Source organism: Pristiophorus japonicus, unplaced genomic scaffold (genome assembly GCF_044704955.1).
Source record: "Pristiophorus japonicus isolate sPriJap1 unplaced genomic scaffold, sPriJap1.hap1 HAP1_SCAFFOLD_678, whole genome shotgun sequence".
Taxonomy (NCBI): domain Eukaryota; kingdom Metazoa; phylum Chordata; class Chondrichthyes; family Pristiophoridae; genus Pristiophorus; species Pristiophorus japonicus.
In genome coordinates this window covers 225,324-252,721 of record NW_027254591.1, presented here as the reverse complement: position 1 = coordinate 252,721, position 27,398 = coordinate 225,324, and the positions used below count along the sequence as shown (strand labels likewise).

The 27,398-nt window shown below is 49.7% G+C and overlaps 1 protein-coding gene across 9 annotated transcripts in view; it reads left to right on the top strand.

Moving 5' to 3' along the window:
- The window catches only part of LOC139256026 (ATP-binding cassette sub-family C member 3-like), a 91,957-nt gene that overhangs the window by 6,336 nt on the left and 58,223 nt on the right, over positions 1–27,398 (top strand). For all 9 annotated transcript variants that reach the window (XR_011592148.1, XM_070874100.1, XM_070874101.1 and 6 more), the window contains exons 4-8: positions 299–502; positions 3,395–3,541; positions 6,471–6,558; positions 8,631–8,697; positions 16,929–17,055. Coding sequence is in view for 8 of the 9 variants with exons in the window: in XM_070874100.1 (XP_070730201.1) it covers positions 299–502; positions 3,395–3,541; positions 6,471–6,558; positions 8,631–8,697; positions 16,929–17,055 (633 nt within the window). In the remaining variant the exon portion in view is untranslated. The remainder of the gene's footprint in view (positions 1–298; positions 503–3,394; positions 3,542–6,470; positions 6,559–8,630; positions 8,698–16,928; positions 17,056–27,398) is intronic.

Sequence of the window (27,398 nt, the reverse complement as noted above, 5' to 3'; positions counted from 1 at the left end):
CCCTGGTGCGCCGTGACCCCGCCCCCTGGTGCGCCGTGACCCCGCCCCCTGGTGCGCCGTGACCCCGCCCCCTGGTGCGCCGTGACCCCGCCCCCTGGTGCGCCGTGACCCCGCCCCCTGGTGCGCCGTGACCCCGCCCCCTGGTGCGCCGTGACCCCGCCCCCTGGTGCGCCGTGACCCCGCCCCCTGGTGCGCCGTGACCCCGCCCCCTGCGTGCCGTGACCCCGCCTCCTGGCGCGCCGCGACCCCGCCCCCTCGTGCACCGCGTACCGTGACCCCAGCCTCTTGTGCACTGCAGGTGCAACAGATGCAGCACAAAGACGCTCGGATCAAGCTGATGAACGAGATCCTGAACGGCATGAAAGTGCTGAAGCTGTACGCTTGGGAACCGTCCTTCGAGCAGAAGGTCCTGGCCATTCGTCAGAAGGAGCTCAAGATCCTGAAGAAAGCCGCCTACCTCAACGCCCTCTCCACATTCACCTGGACAACAGCCCCCTTCATCGTGAGTAACCACTTCACATTCCTGTGTTGCACCTTTTATTCAGTTGCCCCACAGCAGCTTGCATTTATATAGCGCCTTTAATGTAGTAAAGCGTCCTAAGGCACTCCACAGGAGCGTAGTTGGACAAAATTAAACACCGAGCCACATAAGGAGCTATTAGACCAGAAGACCAAAAGCTTGGTCAAAGAGGTAGGTTTTAAGGAGCATGTTAAATTCTGCGCGGCCCCAGGTCTGCGAGCACCATTGGAACAGGCCGGGGAGCAGAAGGAGCAGCGTGGTGGCATACCACTCCAGGGAGCTGCACGTACTGGAGCAGGAGAGCAACGGCAGTGAAAAAGGACATCATCAGGGTCCGGGTCGGTGATTGGAGCGTGGGCAGGTACAGCGGGAGCGGGGAGGTCGGGGCGAGGGAGCGGGGAGGTCGGGTCGGGGCGAGGGAACGGGGAGGTCGGGGCGAGGGAACGGGGAGGTCGGGGCGAGGGAACGGGGAGGTCGGGGCGAGGGAACGGGGAGGTCGGGGCGAGGGAACAGGGAGGTCGGGGCGAGGGAACGGGGAGGTCAGAGCGGGGAGGTCGGGGCGAGGGAACGGGGAGGTCGGGGCGAGGGAACGGGGAGGTCGGGGCGAGGGAACGGGGAGGTCGGGGCGAGGGAACGGTGAGGTCAGAGCGGGGAGGTCGGGGCGAGGGAGCGGGGAGGTCGGAGCGGGGAGGTCGGGGCGAGGGAGCGGGGAGGTCGGGGCGAGGGAGCGGGGAGGTCGGGGCGAGGGAGCGGGGAGGTCGGGGCGAGGGAGCGGTGAGGTCGGGGCGAGGGAGCGTGAGGTCGGGGCGAGGGAGCGGTGAGAGATTGTAGAGGGATGTGAATGGGGCCCAGAAGAGGCGAGGGCCCAGGGGCAGCACGGACCAGCCCACACTGCGATATGTGCTCACTGGGTCAGTGCAGCAGAGCTGGTCTCCAGTGATCCTGGTTAACCCTTGCCCCTGGACCAAGACCTCGCTCTGTCCAGCCCGTGTGGTGGCTGGTGTGCAACGTTAAAAAAATCCACCCACAGGCATCTTCCACCCTTCAGGATGTAGTTCGGGATCGGGAATATTAGGTCCTTCACTGAAACACTGAAACTTTTTGACGTGGAAGCAAGTCTTCCTCAATTGGAGGGACTGCCTACAATGATGAAAGGAGGAGAGAGAGCCGGAGAGGTTTCGGAAGCGAATTCCACAGTTTAGGGCCCCAAGTAGCTGAAGGCACGGCGGCCAATGGTGGAGCGATTATAATCAGAGAAATGTCAGAGGGTAAAGGTACAGAGTGGGGAGGCATTGCCCCATTATGAAGGCACTTGGGTCTCGATGGGGCAGCGGTTTCACAGGTGAGTTCAGGCCTCTACCTCACCAGGGGGATATTTAACCGTGAACAAACCTGGATGCCAATCCGGATCTTGGCTTCACGAGACATCCAAGCACCCACTCCTCTCAGTCGAGGTCACTGGACAGAGATCAGGAGCAGGATCCCTGACTGATCGTAACCCACCCATTGCCCTATCCAGGGGTATGGAAACCGATTGTATACAGCGCCCGACTGCTCCCCCCCCCAGTAAGCTCAGCCCCGAGCACCTCCTGGTCTGCCAGCTCTGCACCTCCGGCTAGGGAATCCCCTTTGAATTGATCCATCTCTTATAAGGGGAGGCGAGATAAGCATATGAGGGAGAAAGGAGTAGAGAGTTTTGCTGATGGAGTTAGAGGAAGTGCATCCGGGAGGGCGCTGAGCTCCGCGAGTCTCGTCGCCGAGAGCGTGCAGAAACCAAGCAGAAGGAGCGTGCGGCAAACCAGTCCCACGCTCCCCTCCCCTCAACCACTATCTGTCCCACCTGCGACAGGGACTATGGTTCTCGTATTGGACTGTTCAGCCACCTAAGAACTCATGTTAAAAGTGGAAGCAAGTCTTCCTCGATTGCGAGGGACTGCCTGTGATGAGGATGATGATGATGAGATGAGAAAAGACGGGAGGAGGCTGGAGTGGAGCATTAACGCCGGCATGGTCTGTTTCTGTGCTGTATATTCTATGTTGTTCTATGTTATTATCTGGATGTGAAGCTGGGATTGGTTGACTGTAGCCCAGGGAAACCCCGGCACATTAACCCTGAGCTGTCGATCTGACCAGGAGCGCGGACACTTCTTACTGTGGGGCAAGCCACAAACTCGCACTCCTCGAAGGAGCTCTGTGGCAAGATCCCCCACCCACTGTGGGACTGGAATATGGTGAGCACAAAGGGCCCAAGTTAATCCCAGCCTTTGCTGTGGTAGCTGATCTTAGCCAATGAGAGATGGTCACTAAATGTACCCTGCCCTGGGAGTGTTTGATGGGACCATGTCGAGGGAGCTTTACTCTGTATCTAACCCCTTGTACCTGCCCTGGGAGTGTTTGATGGGACAGTGTAGAGGGAGCTTTACTCTGTATCTAACCCCCTGTACCTGCCCTGGGAGTGTTTGATGGGACAGTGTAGAGGGAGCTTTACTCTGTATCTAACCCCCTGTACCTGCCCTGGGAGTGTTTGATGGGACCGTGTAGAGGGAGCTTTACTCTGTATCTAACCCCCTGTACCTGCCCTGGGAGTGTTTGATGGGACCGTGTAGAGGGAGCTTTACTCTGTATCTAACCCCCTGTACCTGCCCTGGGAGTGTTTGATGGGATAGTGTAGAGGGAGCTTTACTCTGTATCTAACCCCGTGCTGTACCTGCCCTGGGAGTGTTTGATGGGACAGTGTAGAGGGAGCTTTACTCTGTATCTAACCCCCTGTACCTGCCCTGGGAGAGGGTGATTGGTGTTCTCTCATTGGTGAGTACTCCATTCCACCAAGGATTCAGCATTAATGGTTGCCATTTCTCTTTCATTCTAATTCAGGTTGCCTTGACGACCTTCGCAGTGTTTGTGACATTGGATGAGAATAACGTGCTGGATGCACAGAAAGCCTTTGTCTCCCTGTCTCTCTTTAATATCCTGCGGTTTCCGCTCAACATGCTGCCTCAGGTCATCAGCAGCGTTGTTCAGGTGAGGCCGCCCAGCATTGCTGCTTCTGAGAACGAGAGCCCACTTACCCCGCAGAGAGGGTCCGCGGGGGGGAGAGGGGGGCGGGTAACGCATCACTTGCAGATTGTGGAGTTAACATAGCCAGAGGGTGCAGCGGTGATCTGGTTACGGGGCTTTTCATCTTGGGAGGTGAGAAGTGCTTTGGGATGAGGTGGGTCGTAACAGACTGCTCTGCACTAAATGAGAGAAAGAAAGAGAAATATAGCCCCTTTCACCATCTCAGGACATCCCAAGGCACCTCACAGCCAATCAAGTACTGTTTGAAGTGTAGTTATGATTGTAATGTAGGAAACGCGGCAGCCAATTTGCGCACAGTAAGCTCCCACAAACAGTAATGTGATAATGACCAGATGATTAGTGATGTTGTTTGAAGGATAAATATTGGCCAAGACACCGGAGAACTTCATCAAAATAATGCCATGGATTTTTTTACGTCCACCTTCGAGGGCAGTCGGGGCCTCATCCGAAAGACTGCACTTCTGATAATGCAGCGCTCCCTCAATACTGCCCCTCCGACAGTGTGGCGCTCCCTCAGCACTGCCCCTCCGACAGTGTAGCGCTCCCTCAGTACTGCCCCTCCGACAGTGCGACGCTCCCTCAGTACTGCCCCTCCGACAATGCAGCACTCCCTCAGTACTGCCCCTCCGACAGTGCGACGCTCCCTCAGTACTGCCCCTCCAACAGTGCGACGCTCCCTCAGTACTGCCCCTCCGACAGTGCGACGCTCCCTCAGTACTGCCCCTCCGACAATGCAGCACTCCCTCAGTACTGCCCCTCCGACAGTGCGACGCTCCCTCAGTACTGCCCCTCCGACAATGCAGCACTCCCTCAATACTGCCCCTCCGACTGTACGGCCCTTCCTCAGTACTGTCCCTCCAATAGTGCAACGCTCCCTCAGTACTGTCCCTCCAACAGTGCGGCACTCTCTCAGCACAGCTCCTCCGACAGTGTAGCACTCCCTCAGTACTGCACTGGGAGTGTCAGTCTGGATTATGTGCTCAAGTCGCTGGAGCGGGACTCGAACCAGGTGAGCGTGCTTCTCACTGAGTCACGGCAGGCAATGAGCACGCTGTTTGAAAGGTGTTGAGGAACATTCGGCAGTTGAAGAGTTGATGTTTTGTTGAAGATTAGTGAAAACAAACGTGGGTCCCTTGCAGTCAGAAACATAAGATTCTGACGGGACTGGACAGGTTAGATGCGGGAAGAATGTTCCCGATGATGGGGAAGTCCAGAACCACGGCACACAGTCTTAGGATAAGGGGTAGGCCATTTAGGACTGAGATGAGGAGAAACTTCTTCACTCAGAGAGTTGTTAACCTGTGGAATTCTCTACCGCAGAGAGTTATTGATGCCAGTTCATTGGATATATTCAAGAGGGAGTTAGATGTGGCCCTTACGGCTAAAGGGATCAAGGGGTATGGAGAGAAAGCAGGAAAGGGGTACTGAGGGAGTGATCAGCCATGATCTTATTGAATGGTGGTGCAGGCTCGAAGGGCCGAATGGCCTACTCCTGCACCTATTTTCTATGTCTATGTTTCTATTATTTCCTCTCTGGCTTGTTTTCTGGCACCTCTCACTGGATGTGGGCCGGAATCCAACATGCCAAAGGCCAGCGTGCAGCTGTGCTCCGCCTGAAGAATTTGTGATTTAAAAAAAAAAAACATTTTATGGATGTTTTTGATCTCGCCCAAATAAAGTGTCCTTGAATCCAGAGGTGGAATCCCTGAACAGGATAAAGTGGGAGCCTCGGACTAGCACGCGATCCTGGCGTGAGGGTGAGGGGGACCACGACAGAACACAAGTGAAAGGGTACGACGAGGGAGGGGCGCTGATGGGCTGTAGACGTCAAGCTCCTGCCAGCCATCTAAATTCAGTCAAAATCAAGAGCAATTTGAGTTTTATTCATAGGGACATTAAATATAAAAGTTTATACAAAGCAAGGAAGAGATGTTAAATTTATTCAACGTATGAACATACAGAAAAAGACTGTCTGGTCCATCAATCCCCGCTCCATTCTTACCTGCACCAGCCTCGTGCCCATCCCCTGACCCCCTCCAAAGCAAATAGGAAAGAGCTTGCGTACACTTCAGGGACAGCACTGGGGAAATTCCTCTCTGATTCTCTGAGCAATTGAGCAAAGCATCAGGAAACTGCAGTAACCCGTAAGGAAAGAAAGTCTTGCATTTCTGTAACGACCTTTGGGTGTCTCAAAGCGCTTTACAGCCAATGAAGTACTTTTGGAGTGTAGTCGCTGTTGTAATGTGGGAAACGTGGCAGCCAATTTGCGAACAGCAAGCTCCCACAAACAGCGCTGTGATAATGACCAGATAATCTGGTTTTAATGATCTTGATTGAAGGATAAGTATTAGCCCCAGGACACCAGGGAGAACTTCCCTCACTCTTCTTCGCTATTGGGATCTTTTACGTCCACCTGGGAGAGCAGGCGGGGCCTTGGTTTAACGTCTAATCCAAATGGTGGCACCTCGAACAGTGCAGCACTCCCTCAGATTTTTATGCTTAAGTTGCTGGAGTGGGACTTGAACCCACAACCTTCTGACTCAGACGAGTGTGCTGCCCACTGAGTCTCGGCTGACATATAATTGAGCAAAGCATCAGGAAACTGCAGTAATCCGTAAACCTGAGCTACCCCGCAATGTAACCTCAACAACTACAAACGCCCTCCCTCCCCTCTCACCACCAGCTCCTGCTCGAGGCCTACGGGAAGGTCAGGATTCAACACTTTGTTCACAGCGAAATCCCTCTCTGGGGAAAAAGTTCCTGATATTCAACGTATTGCTTTGTTTAAGGATATCTGAAGTTTCCCCCTGTCCATATACTCTGCAGCCTGCTCTGATTGGGGTTTGGATCCATTGTACTCTTTCTTTCTCAGGCCACCGTTTCACTGAAGCGATTACAGAACTTCCTGAGCCATGATGAGCTGGACCCCACCAGCGTTGAGAGACAAAAGACTGGGACAGGTAATCCCGCGTCCTGTCTGAACCCCTCTCCCTGGTTGCATTAAATTCTCCATCTTTAAATATTGCAGACTCGTGATCTGTCTCTCTCGTTCCCTCTATTTATCCCTCTTTCTCCTATTTCTTTCTCTTTCCTTCCATTTCTTTTTAACTCTCACTCTCTCCTATTAATTTTTCTCTCTCCATCCATTTCTCTCTCTCTTTCCATCTCACTCTCCCTCTCTGAATTGCTGCCCAATTTGGAACAGTAAGCAGAATAAAATGGGTTCCTATCGGCTGCCTCCTCAAATCCGCCTTAGAATATCTGTCCCACCGGGAGCATGACCCACTCGTATAAATGTGGCCCAGGAGCATGGCTGACACCTCTGATTCATTTCTCCCAATCTCCGCCTGAAATAATGAGCCCACTGTATAACTGGAGGCGGAGGCTGAGGTAAGGTGCCCAGGGGCAGATACCACAGGAGGCCAGTTTGTGTGCTCCGACTGATGGTTGGTTGTCTAATGATCTCTTTAGTCCCTTCACGTCTCAGTCAGGACTTTTGCTAGTTTCACTCAGCTCTGCTAGATCCTGCTTTGCCCAGTGGGGTGTGGGCTTCCCAATGGGAGTTCCTCCATTCTTGTGCTGTGAAGAGGAGCAGGATGAGGACATGGAAATGGCTAGACTGGAGGCTCCAAAAGTCGGGCAATACAGAAGACGTCTTTTCCTTACACATGTGTACCCACTCAACCAGTCAACCATCTGTTATTTCAGATGGTCCTCAAGAGAATTCCTGACTGAGGGGGAAAGAGTATGAGAGGTAAAAGGACTGAAGGAGATGGGAGTGGCTGAGGGTGTATATTGGCACCAGATTATTGACTTGCCTTGGCTGTCCCTGTGAAGTCATTGAACCTCTTTCTACCCAGTGTGGCAGTTGTTGGGGTGGTGGGACTGCCCCACCACCCCCCTCCAGGCAGCCTGCACACTCTCCCCTGGGCCTTCCTCCCAACAGTCTTGTTCCTCTGGTCCTGAATGGCCTCCAGGGATAAGTCCGAGAACCTGGGAAACCAATCCAGCTGCCCATATCCTTGAGGTTGCTGCTTCAGACATCCTTGCCGAATAGTGACCCTGCCCTTAAACCTGCGGCAGCTCTTTAAAGACTGCACCAGACCTCAGATATCCTTCCCTCCCTTGGTGAGGAACCTACCAGGAGTGACACCGCTCCAAACCCACCCTGGGCTGCCAGCGAGGGTCGCAGGCGGGAAGAAGGTGGGATTCAGGTGGTTGGGGTATTCCTGCTCCGCCTATAGGTGCTGGGTCCGTCCGAAATTCGACAATTCCATCCTGGGATCCATGGACCTATCTGATGCCCAATAACCTGGGAACTTGAGCATCAGCTGAGGGAAGCCAGTTGCGGCACCTTAAAGATAAATGACAGTGCTCCATCGCTCCGTAAGAGGCTAGAAACATTCCTTTGCGTCGATCTTTGGTTGAAGCTTACTTTGCTCTTTCCTTTCGCAGCCTCGGCTGTATTTGGAAATCTCCCTGGTAACCGGCTCATAAGTTGGGGAATTTTTTCACATTGGAAGGGCAGTGGCAAACAGGTTTCCCCCATGGGGAATCCCCCTCTTTATTATTTCATTGTTGGAGCAGGAAGAGGAGGTAACGAGGGAGTGCACAGGGGACTCAGACCCATCCTCTATGTTTGGGGGAACGTGTGTGGAGATTCCTGTACCTTCCCCTCCCCCTCCCATCGTATAGACACCCCGCCCCTCCCCCTCCCATTGTATAAAACCCCGCCCCTCCCCCTCTCATCGTATAAACAACCCGCCCCTCCCCCTCCCATCGTATAAACACCCCACCCCTCCCCCTCCCATCGTATAAATACCCGCTCCTCCCCCTCCCATCATATAAACACCCCGACCCGTCGTCCAGCCTGTTTCCATGCTTAAAATAAGGACTGTGTTCTTTACAGTATGTAAGTCTTGCAGTTTCTCTCACTCTTCACCTCGCCCACCGCTGCTCATCTCTCTCTCTCTTCCTCTCTGACTTTTTCTCTCTCCGATTTCCCATCTCTAAAGGCTCTTGTGTTTTGCAGGACACGCTATCACTGTGTTGAACGGGACTTTCAGTTGGGGGAAGACAGACCCTGTTGTTCTGGATGGGTAAGCGTTGATTATGTTTCTGCTGCTGTGTGAGCTTATGCACACCAATGGTTTGAGAGTAAATTCCATCGCAATAAGGTGGAACAACAACGTGTATTTATATAGCGCCTTTAACACAGTAAAACATCCCAAGGTGCTTCTCAGGAGTGTCACAAGACAAAAGGTTGACACTGAGCCACGTAAGAAATTACGGCAGATGACCAAAAGTTTGGTCAAAGAGGTATGTTAGAGGAGCGTCTTAAAGCAGGAAAGAGAGATGGAGTGTTATCTATGCAACCCTATGTAATCAGTATTCTACCACCACCAGAGGGCGTATCTGTTGTAGTCCCAAGGGATCCCAGCATCCGTTGGGAGCACTGTATATAAGCAGGTCTCTCATGCTGTACCAACACTCTGGAGTTAGAATAAAGAGACTAAGGTCACACTTACTCACGTGTACAGTACTCAGTTACATTGCTTTGTTTGAGACATAACAGAGAGGCAGAGAGGTTTAGGGAGGGAGCGATTTCCGAGGGGTTAGGTCCGCGGCAGTTGAAGGCACGGCCACCGATGGTGGAGCGATCATAATCAGGGATGCTCAAGCGATCAGAATTTGAGGAGTGCAGATATCTCGGGGGAGGGGGACTGGAGGAGATTACAGAGATAGGGAGGGGCGAGGCCATGGAGGGATTTGTAAACAAGGATGAAAATCTTGAAAACGAGGCGTTGTCCAACTGGGAGTCATTGTAGGTCAGCGAGCACAGGGATGATGGGTGAGTGGGATTGGTGCGAGTTAGGACATGGGCTGCTGAGATTTGTATGATCTCAAGTTTATATAGGATAGAATGTCAGGAGTGCGTTGGAGTAGTCAAGTCTAGAGGTAACAAAGGCATGTATGAGGATTTCTGCAGCGGATGAGCTGAGGCAGGGGCGGAGACGGGTGATGTTACGGAGGTGAAAATAGGCGGTTTTAGTTATGCTGTGGATATGTGGTCGGTAGCTCATTTCAGGGTCAAATATGACATCAATGTTGCGAACAGTCTGGTTCAGCCTCAGTCAGATGCTCGGGAGCGGAATGGAGTCGGTGGCTAGGAAACTGAGTTTGTTGCAGGCACCAAAGACAATGGCTTCGGTCGTCCCAATATTTAATTGGAGAAAATTTCCCCTCATCCAGTACTGGATGTCGGACAGTGGAGGATCGAAAGAAGTGGTGGTGAGGTAAAGCTGGGTGTCATCAGTGTACATGTGGAAACTGATGCTGTGTATTTTTTATTCATGGGATGTGGACGTCACTGGCAAGGCCAGCATTTATTGCCCTTGAGAAGGTGGTGGCAAGCCACCTTCTTGAACCGCTGCAGTCCGTGTGGTGAAAGTGCTCCCACAGTGCTGTTAGAGAGGGAGTTCCATGATTTTGACCCAACGACGATGAAGGAATGACGATAGATGGTACATTCTGCAGTCACAGTGGTCGAGGGAGTGAATGTTTAAGGAGGTGGATGGGGAGCCAATCAAGTGGTCAGGCTTTGTCCTGGATGGTGTCAAGCTTCTTGTTGGAGCTGCACGTTTCCAGACAAGTGGAGAGTGTTCCATCACACTCCTGACTTGTGCCTTGTAAATGGTGGAAAGGCTTTGGGGAGTCAGGAGGTGAGACACTCACCACAGAATACCCAGCCTCTGACCTGCTCTTGTAGCCACAGTATTTATGTGGCTGGTCCAGTTAAGTTTCTGGTCAATGGTGACCCCCAGGCTGTGGATGGTGGGGGATTCGGCGATGGTAATGCCGTTGAATGTCAAGGGGCGGTGGTTAGACTCTCGCTTGTTGGAGATGGTCATTGCCTGGCACTTGTGTGGTGCGAATGTTACTTGCCACTTATCAGTCCAAGCCTGAATGTTGTCCAGGTCTTGCTGTATGCGGGCACGGACTGCTCCATTATCTGAGGAGTTGAGAATGGAACTGATCACTGTGCAGTCATCAGCGAACATCCCCACTTCTGACCTTATGATGGAGGGAAGGTCATTGATGAAGCAGCTGTAGATGGTTGGGCCTAGGACACTGCCCTGAGGAACTCCTGCAGCGATGTCCTGGGGCTGGGATGACTGACCTCCAACCACCACAACCATCTTCCTTTGTGCTGGGTCCAGTGTTGAGTTTTCCCCCTGATTCCCATTGACTTCATTTTCACTCAGGCTCCTTGATGCCACACTCGGTCAAATGCCGCCTTGATATCAAAGGTAGTCACTCTCCCCTCCCCTCTTGCATTCAGCTCGTGTCCATGTTTGGACCAGGACTATACTGAGGTCTGGAGCCAAGTGGTCGTGGCATAACCCAAACTGAGCATCAGTGAGCAGGTTACTGGTGAGTAAGTGCCGCTTGATAGCACTGTCGGTGACAACTTGCATCACTTTGCTGATGATTGAGAGTAGACTGATGGGGCGGTAATTGGCCTGATTGGATTTGTCCTGCTTTTTGTGGACAGAACATACCTGGACAGTTTTCCACATTGTCGGGTAGATGCCAGTGTTGTGGCTGTACTGGAACAGCTTGGCTAGAGGCACGGCTAGTTCTGGAGCACAAGTCTACAGCACAACAGCCGGGATGTTGTCGGGGCCCATAGCCTTTGCTGTATAGAAACATAGAAAGATAGAAATTAGGTGCAGGAGTAGGCCATTCGGCCCTTCTAGCCTGCACTGCCATTCAATGAGTTCATGGCTGAACATGCAACTTCAGTACCCCATTCCTGCTTTCTCGCCATACCCCTTGATCCTCCTCGTAGTAAGGACTACATCTAACTCCTTTTTGAATATATTTAGTGAATTGGCCTCAACAACTTTCTGTGGTAGAGAATTCCACAGGTTCACCACTCTCTGGGTGAAGAAGTTTCTCCTCATCTCGGTCCTAAATGGCTTACCCCTTATCCTCAGACTGTGACCCCTGGTTCTGGACTTCCCCAACATTGGGAACATTCTTCCTGCATCTAACCTGTCTAAACCCGTCAGAATTTTAAACGTTTCTATGAGGTCCCCTCTCATTCTTCTGAACTCCAGTGAATACAAGCCCAGTTGATCCAGTCTTTCTTGATAGGTCAGTCCCACCATCCCGGGAATCAGTCTGGTGAATCTTCGCTGCACTCCCTCAATAGTAAGAATGTCCTTCCTCAAGTTAGGAGACCAAAACTGTACACAATACTCCAGGTGTGGCCTCACCAATGCCCTGTACAACTGTAGCAACACCTCCCTGCCCCTGTACTCAAATCCCCTCGCTATGAAGGCCAACATGCCATTTCCTTTCTTAACCGCCTGCTGTACCTGCATGCCAACCTTCAATGACTGATGTACCCTGACCCCCAGGTCTCGTTGCACCTCCCCTTTTCCTAATCTGTCACCATTCAGATAATAGTCTGTCTCTCTGTTTTTACAACCAAAGTGGATAACCTCACATTTATCCACATTATACTTCATCTGCCATGCCTTTGCCCACTCACCTAACCTATCCAAGTCACTCTGCAGCCTCATAGCATCCTCCTCGCAGCTCACACTGCCACCCAACTTAGTGTGATCCGCAAATTTGGAGATACTACATTTAATCCCCTCGTCTAAATCATTAATGTACAGTGTAAACAGCTGGGGCCCCAGCACAGAACCTTGCGGTACCCCACTAGTCACTGCCTGCCATTCTGAAAAGTACCCATTTACTCCTACTCTTTGCTTCCTGTCTGACAACCAGTTCTCAATCCACGTCAGCACACTACCCCCAACCCCATGTGCTTTAACTTTCCACATTAATCTCCTCTTGTGTGGGACCTTGTCGAAAGCCTTCTGAAAGTCCAAATACACCACATCAACTGGTTCTCCCTTGTCCACTCTACTGGAAACATCCTCAAAATATTCCAGAAGATTTGTCAAGCATGATTTCCCTTTCACAAATCCATGCTGACTTGGACCTATCATGTCACCTCTTTCCAAAAGTGCTGCTATGACATCCTTAATAATTGATTCCATCATTTTACCCACTACTGATGTCAGGCTGACCGGTCTATAATTCCGTGTTCTCTCTCTCCCTCCTTTTTTTAAAAAGTGGTCTCAGCCGTTTCTTGACATCACATGGAGTGAATCGAATTGGCTGAAGACTGGCTTCTGTGATGTTGGGGAGCAGGCTGATCTGGATCATCCACTCGGCACTTCTGGCTGAAAATGGTTGCAAACGTTTCAGCTTTGTCTTTTGCACTCGTGTGATGGGTTCCGTCATCATTGAGGATGGGGATATTCATGGAGCCGCCGCCTCCTGTTAGTTGTTTAATTCTCCACCACCGTTCACGACTGGATCTGGCAGGACTGCAGAGCTTTGATCTGATCTGTCGATTGTGAGATTGCTTAGCCCTGTCTATAGCATGCTGCTTCTGCTGTTTAGCATGCATGTAGTCCTGTGTTGCAGCTTCCCCAGGTTATAAGAACATAAGAATTAGGAACAGGAGTAGGCCATCTAGCCCCTCGAGCCTGCTCCGCCATTCAAAAATATCATGGCTGATCTGGCCGTGGACTCAGCTCCACTTACCCGCCCGCTCCCCATAACCCTTAATTCCCTTATTGGTTAAAAATCTATCTATCTGTGACTTGAATACATTCAATGAGCTAGCCTCAACTGCTTCCTTGGGCAGAGAATTCCACAGATTCACAACCCTCTGGAAGAAGAAATTCCTTCTCAACTCGGTTTTAAATTGGCTCCCCCGTATTTTGAGGCTGTGCCCCCTAGTTCTAGTCTCCCCAACCAATGGAAACAACCTCTCTGCCTCTATCTTGTCTATCCCTTTCATTATTTTAAATGTTTCTATAAGATCACCCCTCATCCTTCTGAACCCCAACGAGTAAAGACCCAGTCTACTCAATCTATCATCATAAGGTAAACCCCTCATCTCCAGAATCAGCCTAGTGAACGTCTCTGTACCCCCTCCAAAGCCAGTATATCCTTCCTTAAGTAAGGTGACTAAAGCTGCATGCAGTACTCCAGGTGCGGCCTCACCAATACCCTGTACAGTTGCAGCAGGACCTCCCTCTTTTGTACTCCATCCCTCTCGCAATGAAGGCCAACATTCCATTCGCCTTCCTGATTACCTGCTGCACCTGCAAACTAACTTTTTGGGATTCATGCACAAGGACCCCCAGGTCCCTCTGCACCTCAGCATGTTGTAATTTCTCCCCATTCAAATAATATTCCCTTTTACTGTTTTTTTTCCAAGGTGAATGACCTCACATTTTCCAACATTGTATTCCATCTGCCAAACCTTAGCCCATTCGCTTAACCTCTCTAAATCTCTTTGCAGCCTCTCTGTGTCCTCTACACAACCCGCTTTCCCACTAATCTTTGTGTCATCTGCAAATTTTGTTACACTACACTCTGTCCCCTCTTCCAGGTCATCTATGTATATTGTAAACAGTTGTGGTCCCAGCACCGATCCCTGTGGCACACCACTAACCACCGATTTCCAACCCGAAAAGGACCCATTTATCCCGACTCTCTGCTTTCTGTTCGCCAGCCAATTCTCTATCCATGCTAATACATTTCCTCTGACTCCACGTACCTTTATCTTCTGCGGTAACCTTTTGTGTGGCACCTTATCGAATGCCTTTTGGAAATCTAAATACACCACATCCATCAGTACACCTCTATCCACCATGCTCGTTATATCCTCAAAGAATTCCAGTAAATTAGTTAAACATGATTTCCCCTTCATGAATCCATGTTGCGTCTGCTTGACTGCGCTATTCCTATCTAGATGTCCCGCTATTTCTTCCTTAATGATAGCTTCAAGCATTTCCCCCACTACAAATGTTAAACTAACCGGCCTATAGTTACCTGCCTTTTGTATGCCCCCTTTTTTAAACAGAGGCGTTACATTAGCTGTTTTCCAATCCGCTGGTACCTCCCCAGAGTCCAGAGAATTTTGGTAGATTATAACGAATGCATCTGCTATAACTTCCACCATCTCTTTTAATACCCTGGGATGCATTTCATCAGGACCAGGGGACTTGTCTACCTTGAGTCCCATTAGCCTGTCCAGCACTACCCCCCTAGTGATAGTGATTGTCTCAAGGTCCTCCCTTCCCACATTCCCGTGACCAGCAATTTTTGGCATGGTTTTTGTGTCTTCCACTGTGAAGACCGAAGCAAAATAATTGTTTAAGGTCTCAGCCATTTCCACATTTCCCATTATTAAATCCCCCTTCTCATCTTCTAAGGGACCAACATTTACTTTAGTCACTCTCTTCCGTTTTATATATCGGTAAAAGCTTTTACTATCCGTTTTTATGTTTTGCGCAAGTTTGGCACCTTATGTTTAGGTACGCCTGGTGCTGCTCCTGGCATGCTCTTCTGCACTCCTCATTGAACCAGGGTTGGCCCCCTGGCTTGATGGTAATGGTAGAGTGAGGGATATGCCGGGCCGTGAGGTTACAGATTGTGGTGGAATACAATACTGCTACTGCTGATGGCCCACAGGTGATCACTGCTACCCATGCTGTCATGGCGTAGATGCATCTGCGACAGAGAGATTGGTGAGGACAAGGTCATATAGGTTTTTCCCTCATGTTGGTGTTCTCACCACCTGCCGCAGGCCCAGTCTGGCAGCTATGTCCTTCAGGACTCGGTCAGTAGGTGGTGCTACTGAGCCACTCTTGGTGATGGACATTGAAATCCCTTCTCCTCCCCGCTCCCCCAAGGTACATTCTGTGCCATTGCTACACTCAGCGATTCTTCCCAGTGGTATTGAACATGGAGGAGTACTGGTTCATCAGCTGAGTGAGGGCGGTCGGTGGTAATCAGCAGGAGGTTTCCTTGCTCCATGTGACCTGAAGCCATGAGACTTCGAGGTGTGGAGTCCCAGGGCCACTCCCTCCTGACTGTATACCACCCCTGGTGGGTCTATCCTGCCGGTGGGACAGACCCACCGACCCTTGTGTGCACTTAGTCTGTTTCTATTCTGTGTGAGCTGTGAAATGACACGAATGCTACCAGACTGGTTAAACTGGCGGTGTCGGTATGTTGCGTGTAGATGTGTTTGGGTGTTGATCTCTTTTCTGATTTGCATTCTTGGACAGAATACAAGATACGGGTCATGTTTGATCAGGGGGAAGTCCCCCTGGCCATCTGTCCCTTCTTATTTCACCATGGTCCTCTATATGTTTCTCTAAATATCCCATTGTACACAGCCTTCGCTCTCCCTGCAGCAAGAAATAACCGATAAACGTTCAAGGTCCATGTAGTTCCTGGTAGTCATGCGATGCAATGATAATGGAGTTGTTTTGAATCGTGGAGAGGGGAAAGAAGCCTTTTTACATCATCGGGACGTCTCAAAGCGATTCACAGCCAAAGCATTCCTTTTGCAGAGCAGTCATTGTTGTTATTTAGCCAAACCCGACCGGAAATGGTGCACAGCAAGATCCCACAAGCTGTAGTGAGAAATTATCATCAGTCTTAGTGATATTGGTCGAGGGATAAATATTGGCCCAGGATACTGGGAAATAACTCCCCTGCTCTTCTTCCAGTAGTGGCATGGGATCTTTTACATCCACCGGAGATAGCAGACAGGGCCTTGGTTTAATATCTCTTCTGAAAGGTGGCACCTCCGACAGTGCGGCACTCCCTCAGTACTGCCCCTCCGACAGTGCAGCATTCACTCAGTGCTGCCCCTCCAACAGTGCAGTGCTCCCCCAGTACTGCCCTTCTGACAGTGCGGCACCCCCCCAGTACTGCCCCTCCGACAGTGCAGCACTCCCTCAGTACTGCCCCTCCGACAGTGCGGCACTCCCTCAGTACTGCCCCTCCGACAGTGCGGCACTCCCTCAGTACTGCCCCTCCGACAGTGCGGCGCTCCCTCAGTACTGCCCCTCCGACAGTGCGGCACTCCCTCAGTACTGCCCCTCCGACAGTGCGGCACTCCCTCAGTACAGCACTGGAGTGTCAGCCTGGACTATGGGCTCAAATCTCTGGAGTGGATCTTGAACCCACGACCTTGTGAATCGGAGGCGAGAGAGCTGCCCACTGAACCAACCTGACTGACTCATTGTTTCCTAGGACAGTTGCGGATTTCCTTGTCTCCGATTGAAACCCTGAGCTCAGTTTCACTTCACTTATTACTCTTCCCCGACTGCGTCTCTTGCTGTGATCGAGCCTGCTTCTTGGGTCTCGGCCCTTCCTCCAAGTGTCCAATTATGAAAACTGCTGCCTTTGACGTGACCATTCTGTTTTTCTAATCCAGGATCAGTCTGACGGTGCCCCGAGGCTCCCTGGTGGCTGTGGTCGGGCATGTTGGATGCGGCAAGTCATCGCTCATCTCAGCTCTTCTGGGGGAGATGGAGAAGCTGGAGGGCAGAGTGGCGGTCGAGGTGGGTACCCCACTGTCTGATTCATGTACACCGCATAGTGTGCATGTGTACCCCACTGTCTGATTCATGTACACTGCATAGTGTGCATGTGTACCCCACTGTCTGATTCATGTACACCGCATAGTGTGCATGTGTACCCCACTGTCTGATTCATGTACACCGCATAGTGTGCATGTGTACCCCACTGTCTGATTCATGTACACTGCACAGTGTGTGTGTACCCCACTGTCTGATTCCTGTACACCGCATAGTGTGCATGTGTACCCCACTGTCTGATTCCTGTACACTGCATAGTGTGCATGTGTACCCCACTGTCTGATTCATGTACACTGCATAGTGTGCATGTGTACCCCACTCTGATTCATGTACACCGCATAGTGTGCATGTGTACCCCACTGTCTGATTCATGTACACCGCACAGTGTGCATGTGTACCCCACTGTCTGATTCCTGTACACTGCATAGTGTGCATGTGTACCCCACTGTCTGATTCATGTACACCGCACAGTGTGCATGTGTACCCCACTGTCTGATTCCTGTACACTGCATAGTGTGCATGTGTACCCCACTGTCTGATTCATGTACACCGCATAGTGTGCATGTGTACCCCACTGTCTGATTCCTGTACACCGCATAGTGTGCATGTGTACCCCACTGTCTGATTCATGTACACCGCATAGTGTGCATGTGTACCCCACTGTCTGATTCCTGTACACCGCATAGTGTGCATGTGTACCCCACTGTCTGATTCATGTACACCGCATAGTGTGCATGTGTACCCCACTGTCTGATTCATGTACACTGCATAGTGTGCATGTGTACCCCACTGTCTGATTCATGTACACCGCATAGTGTGCATGTGTACCCCACTGTCTGATTCCTGTACACCGCACAGTGTGCATGTGTACCCCACTGTCTGATTCCTGTACCCCACTGTCTGATTCATGTACACCGCATAGTGTGCATGTGTACCCCACTGTCTGATTCCTGTACACTGCACAGTGTGCATGTGTACCCCACTGTCTGATTCCTGTACACCGCATAGTGTGCATGTGTGCCCCACTGTCTGATTCCTGTACACTGCATAGTGTGCATGTGTACCCCACTGTCTGATTCATGTACACTGCATAGTGTGCATGTGTACCCCACTGTCTGATTCCTGTACACTGCATAGTGTGCATGTGTACCCCACTGTCTGATTCCTGTACACCGCATAGTGTGCATGTGTACCCCACTGTCTGATTCATGTACACTGCATAGTGTGCATGTGTACCCCACTGTCTGATTCCTGTACACTGCATAGTGTGCATGTGTACCCCACTGTCTGATTCCTGTACACTGCATAGTGTGCATGTGTACCCCACTGTCTGATTCCTGTACACTGCATAATGTGCATGTGTACCTCACTGTCTGATTCCTGTACATCGCATAGTGTGCATGTGTACCCCACTGTCTGATTCCTGTACCCCACTGTCTGATTCCTGTACACTGCATAGTGTGCATGTGTACCCCACTGTCTGATTCATGTACACTGCATAGTGTGCATGTGTACCCCACTGTCTGATTCATGTACACTGCATAGTGTGCATGTGTACCCCACTGTCTGATTCCTGTACCCCACTGTCTGATTCATGTACACTGCATAGTGTGCATGTGTACCCCACTGTCTGATTCATGTACACCGCATAGTGTGCATGTGTACCCCACTGTCTGATTCCTGTACACTGCATAGTGTGCATGTGTACCCCACTGTCTGATTCCTGTACACTGCATAGTGTGCATGTGTACCCCACTGTCTGATTCCTGTACACTGCATAGTGTGCATGTGTACCCCACTGTCTGATTCCTGTACACTGCATAATGTGCATGTGTACCTCACTGTCTGATTCCTGTACACTGCATAGTGTGCATGTGTACCCCACTGTCTGATTCCTGTACCCCACTGTCTGATTCCTGTACACTGCACAGTGTGTGTGTACCCCACTGTCTGATTCCTGTACCCCACTGTCTGATTCCTGTACACTGCATAGTGTGCATGTGTACCCCACTGTCTGATTCCTGTACCCACTGTCTGATTCCTGTACACTGCACAGTGTGTGTGTACCCCACTGTCTGATTCCTGTACCCCACTGTCTGATTCCTGTACACTGCATAGTGTGCATGTGTACCCCACTGTCTGATTCCTGTACCCCACTGTCTGATTCCTGTACACTGCATAGTGTGTGTGTACCCCACTGTCTGATTCCTGTACACTGCACAGTGTGTGTATGTACCCCACTGTCTGATTCCTGTACACTGCATAGTGTGTGTGTGTACCCCACTGTCTGATTCCTGTACACTGCACAATGTGCCTGGGTACCTCACTGTCTGATTCCTGTACACCCCACAGTGTGCGTGTGTACCCCACTGTCTGATTCCTGTACACAGCGTGCGTGGGTACCACACTGTCTGATTCCGGTACACAGTATGCCTGTGTACCCCACTGTCTTATTCCTGTATACTGCACAGTGTGCGTGTGTACCCCACTGTCTTATTCCTGTTCACTGCACAGTGTGCATGTGTACCCCACTGTCTGATTCCTATACACAGTGTGCATGTGTACCCCACTGTCTGATTCCTATACACAGTGTGCATGAGTACCCCACTGTCTTATTCCTGTACACCGCACAGTGTGCATATGTACCCCACTGTCTAATTCCTGTACCACTGCGTAGTGTGTGTGTGTACCCCACTCTCTGATTCCTATACACTGCACAGTGTGTCTGCGTACCCCATTGTCTGATTCCTGTATACAGCACAGTGTGCGTGTGTACCCCACTGTCTGTTTCCTGTACACAGTGTGCGTCTGTACCCCGCTGTCTTATTCCTGTACACTGCACAGTGTGCCCGGGTACCCTGCTGTCTGATTCCTGTACACCTCACAGTGTGCGTGTGTACCCCACTGTCTGATTCCTGTACACAGCACAGTGTGCATGTGTACCCCACTGTCTGATTCCTGTACACAGTGTGCCTGGGTACCCCGCTGTTTGATTCCTGCACACAGTGTGTGTGTGTACCCCACTGTCTGATTCCTGTAGTGAGTGTGTGTGTGTACCCCACTGTCTGATTCCTGTAGTGAGTGTGTGTGTGTGTACCCCACTGTCTGATTCCTGTACACAGCACAGTGTGTGTGTGTACCCCACTGTCTGATTCCTGTACACAGTGTGCGTGTGTACCCCACTGTCTGATTCTTGTACACAGTAGCATGAGGGAGGGGGCAGGCTTACGGTTTAAATTGCAGTCCCTGATTAATCTTATGTTGATTGGGTGAGTAGAAGTAAAGAAAGAAAAGAAAGACTTTGATTTCTATAGCGCCTTTCATGACCACTGGGCGTCTCAAAGCGCTTTACAGCCAATGAAGTACTTTTGGAGTGGTGTCACTGCTGTAATGAAGTGAGGAGGGCAGGTGTGGATCATAAAGACCGGGTTTGACCTGCTGTACTGAATGGCCTGTTTCTGTGCTGTAAATTCTATGATTTCTATGACATTTTTTTAGGATTTTGAAAGTAATTGATGGGGTAGATGGGGAGAAATGTTTTCCCTCTGCTGGGGGGGTCTCGGACAAGGGGACATAACCTTCAAATCAGAGCCAGGCCATTCAGGAGAGAAGTTAGGAAACACTTCTTCACACAAAGGGTGGTAGAAATGTGGAACTGTCTCCCACAAAAAGCAGTAGATGCTCGCTCAGTTAATCATTTAAAATCTGTGAGCGATTGCTGAGGGTATTCAAGGATATCGAGCCAAGGTGGGTGGATGGAGTTCAGATTCAGATCAGCCGTGATCTCACAGAATGTCAGAATAGGCTCGAGGGGCTGAATGGCCACCTCCTGTTCATAAAGTGACATTATCGGAGCCAGTCTGCTGATTTAAAGACCTTGCTCCCTTCCAGCGGGGTCCCTCTCGCCTGCTCAGAGGAGCAGCTACGATCGGGACCCGCGGGAAAGCAGCTGGATTAGAGCGGGTAAATCCCACTGTCTGTGCACCAAACGGGCAGGGTAGAAATCGACCCCGGGATCCACCAATCATAGAATCGACCCCAGGATCCACCAATCAGAGAATTGGAAAAATCGACCCCAGGATCCACCCTCTGGGTGAAGAAATTTCCCCTCAAATCCCCTCTAAACCTCCTACCAATTACTTTAAATCTATGCCCCCTGGTTATTGACCCCTCTGCTAAGGGAAATAGGTCCTTCCTATCCACTCTATCTAGGCCCCTCATAATTTTATGCACCTCCATAAGGTCTCCCCTCAGCCTCCTCTGTTCCAAAGAAAACAAACCCAGTTTATCCAGTCTTTCCTCATAGCTAAAATTCCCCAGTCCAGGCAACATCCTCGTAAATCTCCTCTGTGCCCTCTCTAGTGCAATCACATCCTTCCTGTAATGGTGACCAGAACTGCATGCAGTACTCTAGCTGTGGCCTAACTGGTGTTGTATGCAGTTCAATCATAACCTTCCTGCTCTTGTATTCTATGCCTCGGCTAATAAAGGCAAACATTCCGTAACGCTTCTGAACCACCTTATCCACCTGGCCTGCTACTTTCAGGGATCTGTGGACAAGCACTGGAGGAATGCCAGGGGAGGCCCACTAATAATCCTCATTTTGAAGAATGTTTCTCAGAATCACAGTATTACCGAGTCACTCACCAATGGTGCGGTAAATGAAAGCAGGGAGAGACAGTTCCACACTGCTTATAGTTGGGCGTGTGCGTGCACATGCAATTTTAGCACGATAAGAGTTAGGAGCAGGAGTAGCCCATACGGCACATTGGGACATGTACTGTGGCCACCTGGGATTTTCTGGCCTCGGGAGTAGAACGTCCCCCCAGGGTGAGGTAGGAAAAATCCCGAATCGGATTCATTCCCGGCCTCTCCGCTGCAAGGGCCAGAGTCCCAGAACAATATCTGGGAGCAGGTCAGATAAAATACTTTAAAAATGGTGTGGGGAGGGGAGACAATGACATTGAGCAAGGCACTGTGATGGGTCGGTACGTATTGAGGCTGTGCCTCAACTCAACATCTCAGAACTGATAGGTTTTTGTTAAGCAAGGGAAGTAAGGCTCACGGAACAAAGGCGGGTATATGGAGTTAAGATACAGATCAGCCATGAACTAAGTGAATGGTGGACAGGATCGAGAGGCTGCATGGCCGCCTCCTGTTCTTATAACAAAAGAAATAGGAACAGGAGTAGGCCTTTCGGCCCCTCGAGCCTGCTCTGCCATTCAATGAGATCATGGCTGATCATCGACCTCAATTCCCCTTTCCTGCACTATCCCTATATCCCTTGATTCCCTTAACATCCAAAAATCGATTATAGGAACATAGAAATATAGAAAATAGGTGCAGGAGTAGGCCTTTCGGCCCCTCGAGCCTGCACCACCATTCAATAAGATCATGGCTGATCATTCCCTCAGTACCACTTTCCTGCTTTCTCTCCATACCCCTTTAGCCGTTAGGGCCATATCTAACTCCCTCTTGAATATATCCAATGAACTGGCATCAACAACTCTCTGCGGTCGGGAATTCCACAGGTTAACAACTTCCTTCATCCAACCTGTCCAGTCCCGTCAGAATTTTATATGAGATCCCCTCTCATCCTTCTAAACTCCAGTGAATACAGGCCCAATCGATCCAGTCTCTCCTCATACGTCAGTCCTTCCATCCCAGTCTGGTGAACCTTCGCTGCACTCCCTCAATAGCAAGAACGTCCTTCCTCAGACTAGGAGACCAAAACTGAACACAATATTCCAGGTGAGGCCTCACCAAGGCCCTGTACAACTGGAGTAAGACCTCCCTGCTCCTATACTCAAATCCCCTAGCTATGAAGGCCAACATACCATTTGCCGCCTTCACGTCCTGCTGTACCTGCATGCCAACTTTCAATGACTGATGTTAGTAAAAGGTTAGTAAAGACAAACGTAGGTCCCCTGCAGTCAGAATCAGGGTAAGTCATAACTGGGAACAAAGAAATGGCAGACCAATTGAACAAGTACTTTGGTTCGGTATTCACTAAGGAGGACGCAAACAACCATCTGGATATAAAAGGGGTCAGAGGGTCTGGTAAGGAGGAGGAACTGAGGAAAATCCTTATTAGTCGGGAAATTGTGTTGGGGAGATTGAAGGCCGATAAATCCCCAGGGCCTGATGGACTGCATCCCAGAGTACTTGAGGAGGTGGCCTTGGAACTAGCGGATGCATTGACAGTCATTTTCCAACATTCCATAGACTGGATCAGTTCCTATGGAGTGGAGGGTAGCCAATGTAACCCCACTTTTTTAAAAAAGGAGGGAGAGAAAAAACGTAATTATAGACCAGTCAGCCTGACATCAGTAGTGGGTAAAATGATGGAATCAATTATTAAGGATGCCATAGCGCATTTGGAAAGAGGTGACATGATAGGTCCAAGTCGGCATCGATTTGTGAAAGGGAAATCATGCTTGACAAATCTTCTGGAATTTTTTGAGGATGTTTCCAGTAGAGTGGACAAGGGTGAACCAGTTGATGTGGTATATTTGGACTTTCAGAAGGCTTTCGACAAGGTCCCACACAAGAGATTAATGTGCAAAGTTAAAGCACATGGGATTGGGGGTAGTGTGCTGACGTGGATTGAGAACTGGTTGTCAGACAGGAAGCAAAGAGTAGGAGTAAATGGGTACTTTTCGGAATGGCAGGCAGTGACTAGTGGGGTACCGCAAGGTTCTGTGCTGGGGCCCCAGCTGTTTACACTTTACATTACTAATTTAGACGAGGGGATTAAATGTAATATCTCCAAATTTGCAGATGACACTAAGTTGGGTGGCAGTGTGAGCTGCGAGGAGGATGCTATGAGGCTGCAGAGTGACTTGGATAGGTTAGGTGAGTGGGCAAATGCATGGCAGATGAAGTATAATGTGGATAAATGTGAGGTTATCCACTTTTGGGGTAAAAACAGAGAGACAGACTATTATCTGAACGGTGACAGATTAGGAAAAGGGGAGGTGCAATGAGACATGGGTGTCATGGTGCATCAGTCATTGAAGGTTGGCATGCAGGTACAGCAGACGGTTAAGAAAGAAAATGGCATGTTGGCCTTCATAGCGAGGGGATTTGAGTACAGGGGCAGGGAGGTGTTACAACAGTTGTACAGGGCCTTGGTGAGGCTACACCTGGAGTATTGTGTACAGTTTTGGTCTCCTAACTTGAGGAAGGACATTCTTGTTATTGAGGGAGTGCAGCGAAGGTTCACCAGACTGATTCCCGAGATGGCGGGACTGACATATCAAGAAAGACTGGATCAACTGGGCTTGTATTCACTGGAATTCATAAGAATGAGAGGGGATCTCATAGAAACGTTTAAAATTCTGACGGGTTTAGACAGGTTAGATGCAGGAAGAATGTTCCCAATGTTGGGGAAGTCCAGAACCAGGGGTCACAGTCTAAGGATAAGGGGTAAGCCATTTAGGACCGAGATGAGGAGAAACTTCTTCACCCAGAGAGTGGTGAACCTGTGGAATTCTCTACCACAGAAAGTTGTTGAGGCCAATTCACTAAATATATTCAAAAATGAGTTAGATGTAGTCCTTACTACTAGGGGGATCAAGGGGTATGGCGAGAAAGCAGGAATGGGGTACTGAAGTTGCATGTTCAGCCATGAACTCATTGAATGGCGGTGCAGGCTCGAAGGGCCGAATGGCCTACTCCTGTACCTATTTTCTATCTTTCTATGTTTCTATGTACCATGACACCCAGGTCTCGTTGCACCTCCCCTTTTCCTAATCTGCCGCCATTCAGATAATATTCTGCCTTCATGTTTTTGCCACCAAAGTGGATAACCTCACATTTATCCACATTATACTGCATCTTCCATGTGTTTGCCCACTCACCTAACCTGTCCAAGTCACCCTGCAGCCTCTTAGCGTCCCCCTCACAGCTCACACCGCCATCCAGCTTCGTGTCATCTGCAAACTTGGAGATATTACACTCAACTCCTTCATCTCAATCATTAATGTATATTGTAAATAACTGGGGTCCCAGCACTGAGTCCTGCGGCACCCCACTAGTCACTGCCTGCCATTATGAAAAGGACCCGTTTATCCCGACTCTCTGCTTCCTGTCTGCCAACCAGTTCTCTATCCACGTCAGTACATTACCCTCAATACCATGTGCTTTAATTTTGCACACCAATCTCTTGTGTGGGGCCTTGTCAAAAGCCTTTTGAAAGTCCAAATACACCACATCCACTGGTTCTCTCTTGTCCACTCTGCTAATTACATCCTCAAAAAATTATAGAAGATTTTTCAAGCATGATTTCCTTTTCATAAATCTATGCTGACTTGGACCAATCCTGTCACTGCTTTCCAGATGCGCTGCTATTTCATTTTTAATCATTGATTCCAACATTTTCCCCACTACTGATGTCAGGCTAACCGGTCTATAATTACCCGTTTTCTCTCTCCCTCCTTTCTTAAACAGTGGTGTTACATTAGCTACTCTCCAGTCCATAGGAACTGATCCAGAGTCGATAGACTGTTGGAAAATGATCACCAATGCATCCACTATTTCTAGGGCCACTTCCTTAAGTACTCTGGGATGCAGACTATCAGGCCCCAGGGATTTATCAGTCTTCAATCCCATCAATTTCCCTAACACAATTTCCCGCCTAATAAGGATATCCTTCAGTTCCTCCTTCTCTCTAGACCCTCGGTCCCCTAGTATTTCCGGAAGGTTATTTGTGTCTTCCTTTGTGAAGACAGAACCAAAGTATTTGTTCAACTGGTCCGCCATTTCTTTGTTCCCCATTATAAATTCACCTGAATCTGACTGCAAGGGACCTACGTTTGTCTTCACTAATCTTTTTCTCTTCACATATCTATAAAAACTTTTGCAGTCAGTTTTTCTGTTCCCAGTAAGCTTCCCCTCATACTCTATTTTCCCCCTCCTAATTAAACCCTTTGTCCTCCTCTACTGAAGTATAAAATTCTCCCAGTCCTCAGGTTTGCTGCTTTTTCAGGCCAATTTATATGCCTCTTCCTTGGATTTAACACTATCCCTAATTTCCCTTGTTAGCCACGGTTGAGCCACCTTCCCTGTTTTATTTTTACTCAGACAGGGATGTACAATTGTTGAAATTCATCCATGTGATCTTTAAATGTTTGCCATTGCCTATCCACCGTCAACCCTTTAAGTATCATTTGCCAGTCTATTCTAGCCAATTCACGCCTCATACCATCGAAGTTACCTTTCCTTAAGTTCAAGACCCTAGTCTCTGAATTAACTGTGTCACTCTCCATCTTAAGAAAGAATTTTACCATATTATGGTCACTCTTCCCCAAGGGGCCTCGCACAACAAGATTGCTAATTAGTCCTTTCTCATTACACATCACCCAGTCTAGGATGGCCAGCCCTCTAGTTGGTTCCTCGACATATTGGTCTAGAAAATCATCGCTTATACACTCCAGGAAATCCTCCTCCACCGCATTGCTACCAGTTTGGTTAGCCCAATCAATATGTAGATTAAAGTCGTCCATGATAACTGCTGTACCATTATTGCACGCATCCCTAATTTGTTGTTTGATGCTGTCCCCAACCTCACTACTACTGTTTGGTGGTCTGTACACAAATCCCACTAACGTTTTTTGCCCTTTGGTATTCCGTAGCTTCACCCATACCGATTCCACATCATCCAGGCTAATGTCCTTCCTTACTATTGCATTAATTTCCTCTTTAACCAGCAACACCATTCCACCTCCTTTTCCTCTCTGCCGATCCTTCCTGAATGTTGAATACCCCTGGATGTTGAGTTCCCAGCCTTGGTCACCCTGGAGCCATGTCTCCGTGATGCCAATGATATTATATTTGTTACTTGGTGCCTGCGCAGTTAATTCGTCCACCTTATTCCGAATACTCCTCGCATTGAGGCACAGAGCCTTCATTCAGGCTTGTCTTTTTAACACACTTTACCACTTTAGAATTTTGCTGTAATGTGGCCCTTTTTGATTTTTGCCTTGGGTTTCTCTGCCCTCCGCTTTTACTATTCTCCTTTCTATCTTTTGCTTCTGCCCCCATTCTATTTCCCTCTGTCTCCCTGCATAGGTTCCCATCCCCCTGTCATATCAGTTTAACTCCTCCCCAACAGCACGAGCAAACACTCCCCCTAGGACATTGGTTCCGGTCCTGCTCAGGTGCAGACCATCCGGTTTGTCCTGGTCCCACCTCCCCCAGAACCGGTTCCAATGTCCCAGGAATTTAAGGAGCTAGGAGCTAAATTAAAAAGTAGGACCTCAAAAGTAGTAATCTCGGGATTGCTACCAGTGCCACATGCGAGTCAG